The sequence below is a fragment of the Delphinapterus leucas genome, chromosome 6 (assembly GCF_059928025.1).
Source record: "Delphinapterus leucas isolate spDelLeu-1000000601 "Yukka" chromosome 6, BTC_Dleu_Yukka2, whole genome shotgun sequence".
Taxonomy (NCBI): Eukaryota; Metazoa; Chordata; class Mammalia; order Artiodactyla; family Monodontidae; genus Delphinapterus; species Delphinapterus leucas.
The window spans coordinates 83,138,084-83,153,595 of record NC_143134.1 but is presented as its reverse complement, the minus strand read 5'-3'; the positions used below and the strand labels follow the sequence as shown (position 1 = coordinate 83,153,595).

The 15,512-nt window shown below is 38.8% G+C and overlaps 1 protein-coding gene across 5 annotated transcripts in view; it reads right to left on the bottom strand.

Moving 5' to 3' along the window:
* Positions 1-375: 375 nt before the first annotated feature.
* The window catches only part of CEP78 (centrosomal protein 78), a 40,415-nt gene continuing 25,278 nt past the window's right edge, over positions 376-15,512 (bottom strand). The window contains exons 12-16 of one of the 5 annotated variants that reach the window (XM_089913325.1): positions 12,220-12,297; positions 10,596-10,762; positions 9,584-9,755; positions 9,218-9,265; positions 376-8,669 (exon numbers count right to left, since the gene is read on the bottom strand). In XM_089913325.1, the coding sequence (XP_089769451.1) occupies positions 8,106-8,669; positions 9,218-9,265; positions 9,584-9,755; positions 10,596-10,762; positions 12,220-12,297 (1,029 nt within the window). In that variant the 3' untranslated portion in view covers positions 376-8,105. The remainder of the gene's footprint in view (positions 8,670-9,217; positions 9,266-9,583; positions 9,756-10,595; positions 10,763-12,219; positions 12,298-15,512) is intronic. The other 4 variants (XM_022573462.3, XM_022573463.3, XM_089913326.1 and 1 more) reach the window with 4 other exon arrangements.

The window sequence follows — 15,512 nt, the reverse complement described above, 5'->3', positions numbered from 1 at the left end:
GTAAATTATAAACAGTACTCCCTTGTAATTAAAAAGTCTATTTGTAGTTATCTTTCTAAAAATTATTCCTAATGCTAGCTGTTTTTCTTTGTCATATTTTCCAAAGGTTTGCCTTTTATTGGTTTTTATTTTAAAAACCTTTTAGTTTCATTGATCAAAATTTTTTTGCTATTTTATTAATTTCTGCTTTTAACATTTAAAATTCCTCATGTCTTTCTTCTAGTTCATCATTTTTTCTAGCTTCTAAAGTTAAATTGTTATTTCACCTATTTTCAGTTTTCTTACTCCCTGAAAAATAAAATCTATAAAATTTTCTCTAATTCCTGATTTGGCAGAATCCTGTAGGTTTTGAGAAGTAATTTTTTACTAATTCTAAATAGTTTGTAATTTGTTTTGAATTCCCCTATAAATGAGTTATTTAAAAGGTAATTTAAAAATTTCCAAGTGGACAAGCCTTTTATTATTAGTTTTATTGTATTATGAAAGCAAACAGGTCTGCATTCTGTACTTTTTTACCCTTATATGAATCCCTTCTATAAACAGTTCATAAGTTTTCCAAGAAAACATTTTGTATTCCTGATGGATAGAAAATATAAAGAATGATTTGAATTCATGATGGATACAAAATATTTATGTATCTTCCCTCTCCTAACCTACTGATGGGAGGGGGGTGGGCCTGAGATTTTTGTTTTACAATTATTATACAGTAAAAATGATGCTTTTTTTGGGGGGGGGTACAGTTCCCTTAAATTAACTTAAGTATGGATTCATGTTACCACCAATACAACCAAAACAAGGAACAGCTCATCACTGAAAGAAACTCCCTTGCACAGCCTCTTTGTAACCAAACCTTCCCACCCCAACCCCTGACAGCCACTCACCTAGTCTCTTATCACCATCGTTTTGCCTTTTCAAGAGTATTATATAAATAGGACTTCCCTGGTGGTCCAGTGGTTAAGAATCCGCCTCCCAGTGCAGGGGACGCAGGTTCAATCCCTGGTCAGGGAACTAAGATCTCACATGCCGTGGGGCAACTAAGCCCATGCACCACAACTAAACTAGAGAGCCCGTGTGCCGCAAACTACAGAGCCCACGCGCTCTGAAGCCCGCGTGCCCTGGCGAAGATCCCGCATCTCGCTACTAAGCCCCAATGCAGCCGAAAAAAAAGAAGATTACATAAATGGAATCATAAAGTATGTACCTTTTGAGATTACATCAAGATGTAACCTTTTGGCTTCTTTCACTTAGCATGTGACTTTGAGATTCATCCAAGTTGACATAGGTATTAATAATTTATTCTTTTTTATTGCTGAGTAGTATTCCATTGTGTGGACACACCATCATTTGTTTATCCATCCACCTTTAGGAAGACTTTTTCATGATTATAATAGAGCTGCTATAAACACCACATACATGTTTTTACATGAACATAAGTTTTCACGTAACTTGTGAAACTGCTGGTGTATTTATGTTTAAAGACACTGCCAATCTGTTTTGAGGGACTACATCATTTTGTTTCCACCAGAATTTCAGTTACTTTGCATCCTCACCAGCCCTTGGTTCTGTCAGTATTTTCTTATTTAGTGAGTAGCAGTAGATCCACTGATTTGGAAGAGAGATGTGTTAAAGTCTCTCTCATAATTGGTTTGCTCACTTTTCCTCGTATTTCTGTTTTTGCTCTATACATTTTGAAACTGAGTTTTTAGATTGCAGAACCGATTTCAAATAATCTTTCTGCAAAACTATACTTTTTATCAACCGAAGAGAAATGCTTTTACTTTCTCCCACTTAATGGTTTTCATCGAGTCCTATTTATTGTTTATTCTGAGGTTAACATAGTCATATACACTTTTGTTAGCATCTGCCTGGTATGCTCATTTACTTCTTTATAATCCATGAAAGTCTTTTAGACATTTTTTTTGGCAAATAGCACATAGTTGGATTGTTTTTTTTACTCAAGCTTAAGGAATTCCAGAATTTAATTTACATTTATTGTGAGAAAAGCATTTGGTCTTGCTACCGTCTGTATGTGTGTGTGTGTGTGTGTGTGTGTGTGTGTGTGTGTGTTCCTATTTGTTTCTTCTTTCCTGCCTTTTCTTGGATTTTTAAATTCCATCCCCCATTTCCTGGTGGTTTGGGGGCTATTAAAGTTGTTGACGTATATTTGCTTCTCTCTCTCCTTGTCTTGGCACACAGTAAGTTTGCACTTCCCTGCTCAGTTGAATTCAGCCGTGCCATGTGATTTTCTTTGGCCAATGAAATGTGAGAAGTGACATGCGTTCCATCTAGGCAGAAGCTTTAAGTCAGGGTATGTTGCATCACAATCTATTTTTGCTTGGGTATTGTAACAAGCAATGTTCCAAATAGTGATGCTTTGTCAGCTGGCTCCCAGGTTGAGGGGGATATGGAGTAGGGCTTCTAGCCAATCTGCCAAACGCATACAGAATGAGCACAAATAAACCAATGTTGCTTTAAGTCACTAAGATTTCAGGCCTGTGGCTGAAGTATCGTCACATAACCTATCCCCACTGATATGCCTTTCACTTCAAATATACTTAAATATATTTTTCTATCACAGCTAGAGGTAAACACTATATTCTTGCCTTGAATAAAACGAGATCCTGAACACTGTTCCACTTTCTATGCCCTGCCTCCATTCATGTTAAAGCTTAGAATTTTAGCTCACTTCATTTTTACATATGCATAATATTTACTTAGATTTTTCCTTATTATAGGCATCCATGGTGATTATAAAGGGGAAACACAGATCACATGGCATCATCAGTTCCTTTGATTTGAAATCTTCCATGGATTCATTGCTCATACTGATACCTGCACTATCTCATACAACAAATATCTGTGCACTTACTGTATGCCAACTCCCGTGTTCTTCTAGGAGTCTTTCTTTTTCATAACTTTTATCTTTCATCCCTTTGCAATGCATATTAAGGGGATCTCTCAATCAGATCTTCCATTTCATGAATTCAAGCTTCAACTGAATCTATTCTGCTATCTAGTCCATCTTCTGAATGTTCTGTTTTCACAATCGTATTTTTAATTTCCAAAAACTAAATATCTTTTTCCTAGCATCCTATTCTTTATGGATGCAACATCCCCATGACTCTTTGAAGATCCTAATTGTACTAATTTTTAAACTTCTTCTGTTTCTTCTAGTAACTACTTTCTTGAACAGGTTAATTTGTTTTAATTTGGTGTCTCCTTTTATGTTAGTGGTTTTCTTCAAATTTGATGATTCTTGGCATATTTATAGATGAGGGCCTAAGACTAAGGTTTGAAGTGCTTTTCCTCAGCCAAATGAGAATTCTGGTTCACTTTCAATGAATACAAATTCTGATTATAGGCACTCTGGTGATTATAAAGGGGGTGGCAGGTCACCTGTAACCAGAAGTGTGGCAGCTTATCTTCAGTTCCTGCTTGTAGTCATTTTGGATAATGCCCTTGTTCTCCAATCCCAGTGTTTCCTGTGTCAGGACCCCCACTTCAGAGAGCTGCTTTCTTAGCCTGAGCTTGGTGGCGAACTCCATAATTAGGTACTCCACAAAGAGGTAAGCGGAATGGCTTAGCTGTTCCACCCTTCAATTAACTCATCTTTCAATAATCTGCTCTTTATCTTCTAGGAAGTCCCCATTGTTCATTTTCTGGTTTTCCAATTCTGCTATTAATTTATTTTTGTTTTAATATTTCTCCAGTCATTTCAATGGGACTCTGGAAGAGTAAAAGAATGTGTTCAGTGATCCATGTTAAACCATAAGTTCTCGTATGTAGTTTATAATCAGGATCTTCTAAAAAATTAACCATCTTGCTGATCTTCTGAAAATCAAGTGTTACTATTTTGAGATTAGGGATTATTTTGTAAATATCCATTTGAAATTAGACTGATTCCTGGCCACAGTATTGGGAATGCATACAACAGTAATTTTTGACCAAAAGTAATTATGGCATATTTAGGGCAAGATGACAAGCTCTTTGCTACTGTATCACATCTGACACTGTTTAAAAAAAAAACAGAATTCCTGTTTGCATAGATTGCGTATGCTCTGGTAAACACTCAGCAAAGGTACACAGTAATTTCTCAGTAAAGGTACATGCTCCTAAACTCTAACCCAAATGAAAATATTTAATTCCAATTAAGTGACATTGCTTAGGTTGAGTATTGAAAGTTTAACGAAGTACTGAAATTGTACATATTAAGCAGCAAAGTATCCATATTTATAATTTTTAATGGAATCACTTCAAATGATCAATAAAACACGTAAATATGAAAGAATTTTAAAACTATAATTATGTATGTGTATATATGTCTCCGAAAAATCTGTGTCAAAGGAAACTGAGGCTATCAGTATAAAGTCATTTAACTTCTATCTCTTCTTACCTCTATTTCCTCCCAAACTTACCAGTATCCATCCAACTCGAAGGATATAAGTGCTTTTTATATACTGTGCAAGGTTTCTTTCTTATCCATATTTCCATGTTTCCCCAATTCTCTAAGTTACTTATCTACATCTTCAGGATCTTCTTTATCGGTTCCTTCATTTCAACATATAAAATATAAGTCCTTCTCATTCTAAAAAATTCTTTTTTGCTAATTATTTTCTCTTTTCATCCAAACTCCTTCAGAGTAGCCTATTCCCACTGTCTTCACTAGCCCCGCCTGGCCCCCACAGGCAGCCCTACACCCTCAATTTATTGCAATCTGGCTTTCTTGTTCACCACTTCACTGAACTGCTCTAAGGTCACTGCGGACCTAACTGCCCAAATCCAATGGACACTTACAGTCTCTGAAGTATGACACTGTCATCTACTTCCTCCTTCTTGAAACTCTATCACCTCTCTCCTTCCCAGAATTCTTTCTCTGCTTATTACCTAAACTTTGACAGTACCCACAATTCTCTGAAATCTCATCCATTTTCATGATTTTAATGACTGCTTATATGTGCTGATGACATTCAAATTTTTATCTTTCCATGTCTTCACATGCATATCCAGTTATCTACCAGTTTATCTCCTGAATTCTACAGGTGCTTTAAAATTCAACATGTCCAGAAGTAAAGTCTTTTCCCCAATTCAGTTCTTTATTCCCTATTTCCAAACTCAATGATACCACCACCCAAACTTAGTCACACAGATGGGGGTCCAGCCTCCGCCTCCTACTTCTTCCTTACTTCCCAAGACCAAGTCTTGCTTGTAATTTTCTAAATAAAATTAGAACTTATTTCCTCCCTTCATCTATACCTTATTTCAGACCCCTTTCTTCTTGCTACTACCTGGTCTAGAAGTTACCAAATTGATGTTTGGTGGAACCAGTTGTTAGACACTTCTATTAAAAAAGGACTCTACAATCAAATATATTTGAGGATGGCTGTGTACCATACGCCTGCTGTGACGATCCAGAATGAACACTAGCCTACAGCAGCCCCGAGGAGCTGTACCGTAAAGAAACCCGATTAACTTTACTTAAGCTAGGTTCTCCCTTCTGCCGGCCTATAAACCTCTCAGTAGGGACAGGAGAGGAGGTGGCAGCGTGAAAGTCCCACTCGAAAATAGAAAACACTGCTCCTCAGAAGAGTGGGGCATAATTATCTCTAGGCTTCTTCAAATTCCTCATCCATACTGACGTCAGTGGTCTAAAATGCCACCTGAACTTGTCCTTTCCATTCTTAGCTACTTTCTGAGGAAACCAGCTCCACGTACATGGGTGCTTAAGACCTGCTCTCCTCCTTGCTGCCTCCTTTAGGGGCATTTGCCACTGCCTGGTGACACTGCACTGATCCTCCAGAGCCTGTGCCTGTGGCTCCATAACACACCCCTCGCACACTCACGGCTCTGGACTTCCGCTGTCCTCTTTGCCTTGAGTGTCCTTTCCCTTCACTGGCCGACTCACCAGTTTTTCACAAGTCCTTTAAGACTTAGCTTAGGGACTGCCTCTTTCGATGACTTTTCTTTGCCTCACAGCTCCCCCTCTTCTTCCACAAACACTGACCAAACGCCCTGAATATGCCCATCATAGCATGTCACGTGCAGGATAAGACATCTGCTGTGCGTCTTCCCCTCTCACTCCACTGCTAAAGGGCCAACACTACATCTTGGTCATTGTTTCACTCCTCTAACACTCAATCCATGACTAATGAACTGAACTGTAGTAGCCCTCTTAGTAACAATCAGGCAGGACCTTCTAGAAGAAATCTGACAATCCAGCTTTTCTCTGATCTCACCTTTCAGTCTGGCTGAACTAAAGACTTATCTGTGCATGTTTACCAGGGAGACATAATTTAATCCAGAGATGTGTCATCACATACTCTTACATACTCTGCTGTTTAAAAATTCTGCTCACGATGGGGGAAGGAGACAGGTGTGCTTTCTGACAGCCCCACTGTTTTGCACTTCTAGTGCTCACTGGCTTCTCTCTCGGTGCCTTCCTTAAACCGTTCCTCTCTTAACAAGGAAACAGGATAACAAAGTAATTAAGAGCCTGGGTTCTGCCTATCTGTGAAACAGAAACAGAACCAGGGACATAGAGAATAGACTGGTGGTTGCCAAGGGGGAGGGGGTGGGAGAGGGTTGGATTGGGAGTTTGGGATTAGCACATGCAAACTGGTGTATATACAGGATGGATAAACAAAAAGGTCCTACATGGGACTTCCCTGGTGGTGCAGTGGTTAAGAATACGCCTGCCAATACAGGGGACACAGGTTCGAGCCGTGGTCCAGGAAGACCCCACATGCCATGGAGCAACTAAGCCCGTGTGCCACAACTACAGAGCCTGTGCTCTAGAGTCCGTGAGTCACTACTGAAGCCCGCGTGCCACAACTACTGAAGTCCATGCACCTAGAGCCCGTGCTCCACAACTATAGAAGCCACGGCAATGAGAAGCCTGTGCACTGCAACGAAGAGTAGCCCCCGCTCACCGCAACTAGAGAGAGCCCGCACGCAGCAACGAAGCCCAATGCAGCCAAAAATGAAAAATAAATAAATACATTTATTTTTTAAAAAGTGGATATATTAAAAAAAAACCAAAAAGGCCCTACTGTATAGCACAGGGAACTATATTCAATATCTTGTGATAAACCGTAATGGAAAAGAATATGAAAAAGAATGTATATAAATGTATAACTGAGTCACTTTCCTGTACAGCAGTAATTAACACAACACTGTAATTCAACTATACGTCAATAAAAAATAAAATTTTTAAAAATTGCCATAAAAATAATCACATAAGGGGGACTTCCCTGGTGGTCCAGTGGTTAAGACTTCGCCTTCCAATGCAGGGGGTGAGGGTTCGATCCCTGGTCGGGGAGCTAAGATCCCACATGCCGCGCAGCCAAAAAACCAAAACATAAAACAGAAGCAATACTGTAACAAATTCAATAAAGACTTTAAAAATGGTCGACATCAAAAAAAATCTTTAAAAAAAAATCACATAAATCAGAAACAAATGAAACATAATAAAGTTCATACATTAAAAAAAAAAGAGCATGGGTTCTGGTCACATCCCAGCTTCCCACTTACAGCTGTGTAATTCTGGGCAACTCACATAACGTCTCCTCAGTCTCCTCATCTGTAAATGGGGATGGTAACAGTTCCCTACCTCAGAGCGTTGCTGTAATCCATAAACACGGTTAAGTGCCTTGGTAAATTGTTTGATGCTCTCTGGTTATTGTGAATTAAAATATGTCAATGGCTTCTGGCCATAGGATTTATAATAGTCTGACAGTTAACCAAATGGTAAAATTATTCCATTTATTATTCCCATCTCTTTTTACCCCTTACCCTGCTTTGTTGTTTATGTTTTCTCCCACCAGAGTGTTAGTTCCAGGAGAGTAAAGGCTCTTTTTTGTTCACTGCTGAAAGCAATAGCACCCAGAAAAGTACTGTACATATGAAGCCCTCAGTAAACACTAGCTGAAGAATGGTGCAAACTGTCACAAGGAAAAATACACCCAGACTTTCATTATAATAAAAAAGTATAGATAAATCTTTCTCTAATGGTTTCCAGTCAAGTATTTTAAAACACCATATGCTATACTAAAAACATAAGTAATTTATTAAAATTTGAAGGCAAAAACATAATTTTAAAAGATTTAGACTTATGTTAGGCGTGATAGAGTATGGATGCTTTCTTGAAATTCAAAATCAGATCCAAGAGTATCACTTTCAGAATGTTCTAGTAGACTGAGTTTACTTTTAGTTGTCTTTGATGAAACAGTCACTATTCTACTCTCTTTCTTAACAGAAATGGGTTTTTTCGAAGACTCACTTTTAATTGTTTTATTAACCAAAGAATTATTTTGCCCAATTTCTTTGTTTTTCTGCTTTACAGGTGAGTCGGAGCAGGAATGCAGGTCCTTCCCAGGTTGTTTCTTAGCAGAGTATTTTTTGGTATATTCACCTGCTTTGGTCATTTTCTCTGAAGAAGACCTGCTATTTCTAGATAACTCCTCTTCTTTTCTTTGACTTCCAGTTCCAGAAATGACATCTGCTGAAGGAGGACATGTTCTAGCAATGAAATCTTCAAAAGACTCCTGCCGCTGCTCTGTGACTGGGAACCCCAGGTTATCTTTGGAAGTTTCTAAGGCCTCCTGAGTAGAGACTGGGACCTGGAAGGAGTCGAGAAACAAAGGAATCTTAGCATCACCTGTAATTTTCTGAAACTGGAAGGAAAAACAAAAGACAAGACAAAAATTCAGTGATGCACAAAGCCAACCATTAAAAAGTAGAGTTCAAAACTTCAATGTTACTCTGCGATATTATTATTAGGACAGTCAATTGATTATTCAGAAGATTTCAGAGCCAGTTTCTTTCTAATTATATCTTGCCAAGTGATTCTCAACTTAACCTAGCTATATCCAAGGCTATGTCCACTATATTTTCAGACTTTGGTGATTGGGGTAGTTGTTACCCATTTCCTTTCCCTCACTAAAAATAAACCCTACTCTATAAGAAAATTAATTTCTTTTCTGTCCTCCAGGCACATGTAAATAGTATATAGTTTGTGACCAGACTGTGTTCTCAAGCTTTCAGTTCCCAAGACCAGTCTGAGATTGGCTGAGGTGGGAGAAGGGGGCTCCAAGTGAGGCTGGAGGAAGAGATGACAGGTTTCCCCTCCCATTCCCATGACCAGGGGAGTCACTATAATATGTTACCTATTAGCTATGTCTGGATTACTTATTTTAAAAATTATCTATATCAGTACATGTACCTTCATTAGCGTTCCTTCATTGTAAGCTGATTGCATACAAATAGAAACCTAGATAAAATATGAATAGAATAGACATTTATACAATTTGGAATATGTTCTCTAATGTTTTCTTTCTTCATTAAGGATAGTTCGCTTTAACTCATAAATTTTCTAAACAACTTCCAGTTTTCTTATTTACAACAATACAGTGTCATGAAATGGGCACACATTTACTACTAATCTCAGATTTGGAAAGGACTCCAGAGTCTTCTAGTTCCCGAGCATGTGAACTATTAGAGACTGATCATTATTGTTTTCTCCCTGACCTGGTTATTTCCTTTTTGCTAATCACTCTTAGAATCATTAAGAGCTGTTCTGTCCACTTACTTGGATATTTTGCATTTGTCCTGGGGCACCCTGTTTTGATTCTGATTTTTCTTCTTCAAGTGCCTTCTTTTCTTCTTTAGGTGGACTACTAACAGTAGAATTCATCTGGGGACGACCTAGTAAATGAAAATCTGACTGATCTATACCAGCCATTGTGGCCAGCTGCCCAAGGCTGGACCAGAGGAGGAAAGGAGAAAAGACAAAGGTTATTAAAATCACATAAGAGCAGTTTAGATTTCCCCAGACCTACAATCATGAAATACTTCTAAAATAGTAAAAGTCCACGTCCTACTCCAGACTACAAGCCTCTCCCCCAAATTCTCAGCCCTTTCCAGATTCATCCTCTAGGACACATCCCATCTCCTTACCTATTACCCCTCCATTTTAAACACTGTCTCACTAGCAGCTTCAACATCTACCACGCACCTCGTCCACTGCCTGTCACACCTCCATTCGCACACCTCTTTACCACCTTTCCTCCAGTTTCCAAGAATGTGTTTGTTCCTTCCTTCCCAACACCAACTCATTCACTGACAAAACACCACTCCATCAACTATCCATCTCCACTTCCCTCTTCCAGCAAAACCGCTCCCGGTTGAGAACCACCGACCTATATCTCCCCCGCCGATTAACAATAATTTTTATGTCTAAGACAAAAATAACTTTAATTCAAACTTATCAAACAAGCAAATAAGTGAAAGATAGGAAAATTCTTATGCAGTCCCGAATACTTTCAATGAAAATTGCCTTCAATTTAGTCTTTACAAAAAACTATACCTACTAATTACTCTGTCTACAGGTTACTCTTCTATAATGGGCTCCCCACTCTAACAAAGCAGGCTTCCCTCTTTGCAGTTCTTAAAAAATTTAATTCCTCATTTAAAAAAGTCAACTATATTACCTATAATTACACTAAATATGCCCATGGAAGTGATGAAAACTGCTCCAGTTCCTCAGAAAACTTCCATTATAGTTGCAAAGAGAAGAACGCCATGAAGAGAAATGAACTAACCCAGCATCTTTAAGGAGATCCAAGAAAGCGTGGAACTTCTGAAAAGAATTCTCAATGCTGCCCAAAACACCTTCATCATCCAGGATCATGCTTGTCAATGAGTGTGCATGAAGGGCTTCAGACAAAGAGAAATTTATATTTCTTAACTGGGCGTTTTCATGTTCCAGCTATAAAAGAAAACTGAAAATGTCTGACATGATTTTTTCTCATTGTCATCAAAAGTAGCCTTGTCTAGTTTCAAGGAACAAAACTAAAACACTCAAAATGTAATTAATTTGTAACTAACCTAACTCTCCACCAGTAAAGACAGAGACCACATCACATAATAACCGAAACCCACAGGCACCCAACGAAGTTTCCTATATAACACTTAGGTGGTATATAAATAAACCAAAGTTATCATTTTATTAATGATCTTTCACAAAATATCACATTTCTAACTGGTTAAAATCATATTGGAGCCTCATTCCACATTAGAAAATTACCTGCTTTAAGTTTCCCTTAAATTAGAAAATGAAATATAGAATCTGATTTGGACAAAACATATTACAACTCTGCTGAATGTTAAGAATTAACTTTAGTGAGCAAAATATCTAATGCTTACGTTTAAAAGTCCTAAATCATACCCAACCCAATTTATTAAATGTAGGATCACCAATATTTTCTTTGGCTTCTTAAAAATATTCAACCCCGTGCACTCTTCCCCTTCCGCTCATCATCTATGCACTTAAAACCCCCTGTAAGCTCAAGTCTAGTATTTCTCAGAAAGACCGTTATGTTCATGATGCCCCTTTTGCCTTATATAAGCAGGTGCTCAACATTTATTGAATGAGTGTCCGCCAATCCAATGGATGCACTTTCAAAAATTCCTCCTGGGCTTCCCTGGTGGCGCGGTGGTTGAGAGTCCGCCTGCCAATGCAGGGGACACGGGTTCGTGCCCCGGTCTGGAAAGATCCCATATGCCGCGGAGCGGCTGGGCCCGTGAGCCATGGCCGCTGAGCCTGCGCGTCCGGAGCCTGTGCTCCGCAACGGGAGAGGCCACAACAGTGAGAGGCCCGCGTACCGCAAAAAAAAAAAAAAAAAAAAAAACTCCTCCCTACACTCACCCTGTGATAAATTATATTTAGATAGAACTTTTTAGATTATGCCCTGCTTTCATGTACATTACCTAATGTAATTATCATAGTATATATTTTTATCTTTCATTGCATTCTTAGAAGTTTTCCAATATCTTAAATTTATTTAAATGATTCCCTTTCCTAATTCATTGCCAGGAGAGTCTCATCATGTCTTTTATGTTACTGTATATACAGTATATGCACAAAAAGTGCTTTCTTGAATCAAAGAATCATGAACAGAAAATAAGCTAATGTCATATAAAAGCACACACACACACACAAAACCAAATTTTCACATTTTTAAAAATATGCTTTCTGGAATATAGATCATATGATCACTAAATACCAGTAAATGCAAAAGTCCATATGATACAACCAATTTGCAACATATTACAGTTTTATATACATATTACAACATATTACACACATACTATGTGTATATGGCTTAAAATCTAATCAAAATAAAACCAAAACACTCTCAAAAGTATAAGAAGAAACTTGTTTACCTCACTGACTCGTTTATCAGCCTTCAGTCTTATTACTCTTTCCTCCTTTAACTGCTTTAGGCACTCCTCCAGTTTTTCCTAAACAAACAGAGTCAATATTATGATAATTCATAGTATAATATCCAAAAGCCTTTCCAGCTATAGGTCTCATCAGGATTTAGGGGCAGAGCCAGAAGTGAACTCAGATTTTAGTCTGCTACTGGTAATATCATACCATGCTAGTGAAATGAATTATCAAAATCTATCAAATTAGCATAGTAAAGATTTATTTAAATCCCACTCTTTCCAACATAAATTTGTGGCAGCCCACCATAAAAGCCATATGCGTATAACATAGTAAGTCAGAAATAAAAAGTTAAGACCAAGAAAGAAAAATTCTATTTTTATTTGTGGGTCTCTTTATAGTAGGAAGTCCTATTAATGAACATGCTTAACATAACTGAATTGCATAATTGCAGATTCAAAAGCATTTTTTTTAAAGTAATCACTTTTAAAGCAATTTACAGTCAAGCACTGTTCCTGGAGTTCTCTGGGCATTAAATAATCTAATAATCAAAACCCTAAGGGGGGCTTCCCTGGTGGCGCAGTGGTTAAGAATCCGCCTGCCAGTGCAGGGGACAAGGGATCGAGCCCTGGTCTGGGAAGATCCCACATGCCGCGGAGCAACTAAGCCCGTGTGCCATGACTACTGAGCCTACGCTCTAGAGCCCATGTGCCACAACTACTGAGCCCGTGTGCCTAGAGCCCGTGCGCCTAGAGCCCGTGCTCCGCAACAAGAGAAGACACCGCAGTGAGAAGCCTGTGCACTGCAACAAAGAGTAGCCCCCGCTCAACGCAACTAGAGAAAGCCCGCCCGCAAGCAGCCATGAAGACCCAGCACAGCCAAAAATAATAAAATAAATTTATATATATATAAAAAAAAAAACCCTACGAGGAAAGAATGATCACTAACTCCATGTTATTTTACAGATGAGGAAAACAGAGGCAGAGAAGTAGGGTAACAGCCAAGGTCACACCACTAAGTAGCAGAGCCACACTGGGAACTCAGGAAGCTCGGTGCCATTCCCGTTCACGGAGGTGGTAGTCTTCCCATCACCAAGGTCAATAAAATAAAATGAACACTGATAAACTCTCTTATGAATTTTAAGAACTAAGACACTTAGGTCCTTGAAGTGGGGACACTGCTTGCAATAGGCAGAATTCTATAAGAGCCCCTAAGACTCCTACTTACTGAAGTACACAAACCTTCCAATCATCCAATCAAACCCTAAATCTAGGTGCTGGGGTGAAGGGATTTTGCAGATGTAACTAAGGTTCAAAATAAGTTGATTTTTTAAGATAGGGAGATTATTCTAGGTGGATGTGACCTAATCAGGCACTCCATAAAAAGGACCTGAGGGCTTCCCTGCTGGCGCAGTGGTTGAGAGTCCGCCTGCCGATGCAGGGCACACGGGTTCGTGCCCCGGTCCGGGAAGATCCCACATGCCGCGGAGCGGCTAGGCCCGTGAGCCATGGCCGCTGAGCCTGCGCGTCCGGAGCCTGTGCTCCGCAACGGGAGAGGCCACAACAGTGAGAGGCCCACGTACCGCAAAAAAAAAAAAAAAAAAAAAAGGACCTGAACTCTTCCTAAATTGAAGTACAAAAGGGACAAGAGGGGGACTCTCCATTGCCGGCTCTGAAGAAGTCCAATGTTGCAGCAGGGAAGGCAGGCGAGAGGCCTCTAGGAGCTGAGACTGTCCCCCAACTGACAGCCAGCAAGGAAATGGGGACCTCTGTCCTGCAACTGCAGAATCTGAATTATGCCAACAAGCCGAAGAAGCTTGGAGGCATTCTTTCCCAGAGCCTCTGGATGCTAACACAGCCAGACTGACATCTTGATTTCAGCTCTGTGACCCACACAAACTATGGTGAACATCCATCGTTTGGGGCTCAATGTCTTATACTTAAATTTCACGTGCTTTAACACTCTCAGGAAAGAACCCACGTGTTCCCGTGAGTATCTGAGCAGGAAACCCAGTCACGCTGTGCCTGGACTTCTGACCTACGGAACTGTGAGCTAGTCAAATAGGTACTGTTTGCAGTCAGTAGGAGTGTAGTAAAAGAATTAATATTCTACTCAACCTCCAGGTTCATGAACAAAATAAATGACTGTCATTGTTTTAGGCCACTGTTTCGGGGTGGTTTCTTATGCAGCGATAAACAATCAGAATACCCGTACTTATGAAAACAGTACAGTATATTTATACATTTTAACTGCTTTGAACAATCACTTAAAGAACGAGGAACTCTATTATATGCCATCATTGGGAGAGGAACTGGTATCAGTTTCTGGAGAGTAGCTTTTGGTACCTAACAACAATCCTACATCAGGAGTTTACTCTAAGGAAATCAAAGATGTGGGCAAAGATTTATGTACCAACATGATGTCATAAGATTGTTTATAACCAAACCCTAGAAGAAAGCTAAGAGCCTCCAAATTGGGATTGGTTTAAATAAAAATAGCTCACCGTCTGAAGGAATGCGCTACGAAGCCACTAAGAAAAGAATGACAAGAGGTCTCAACCAGAGTTAATGAATGGGCTTCAGGAGTTCTACATTCAAAATATATCTGTGCGTTTTTCCTGGGAGATGGTGCATAAGCTTAACCAAATTCTCTGATGTAGAGGAGTATTTAGTGACATGACAAAATATTTTTGATACTTTTTTAAGACAAAAGAGCAGATTAGGTGTGTGTACATGCAGAGGTGGCTTTTATTTCCCTCAATAAGTTGTTCATTGTTTTCAAAAATTTGCTCAATGAACATATATTTTTATATTTAGAACATATTTAAAAAATTGACAGTCTAATAACTTCAAATTCTTTAATGTTTCATTACTACAGCTAGCCAAGTTTTCAATGGCGAAAAAGGGAAAAAAATTGCAAAATTCCTCTGCTTTTAATATAATGGTTTAATAAATTTTCTAAAACTGATTTCAAAGAAATTCTAAACAAATAAGCAAACAAACAAAAAAACCTCACCACAATCAGAGGAAAGTAGACTAAAAATTCCTGACTGGTTCTAAATAGCACATCAAAGTGCAATTACATGAAATAGTTTCTCCCTCTAGTGGAGGGAATTAGAACACAGTGTTAAATTTTTGTGAAAAAGTGTACCCTCCTCCTACAAAGTATTCATAATTCATGTCCCTTACACGGAAATATGGAACCAAAAAAGTTACAAAGTAAAACTGCTTGATATTCTATTACTTAAGTAAGACTAATGATAAGGCTTTGGAATAATTTTCCTTCCTCT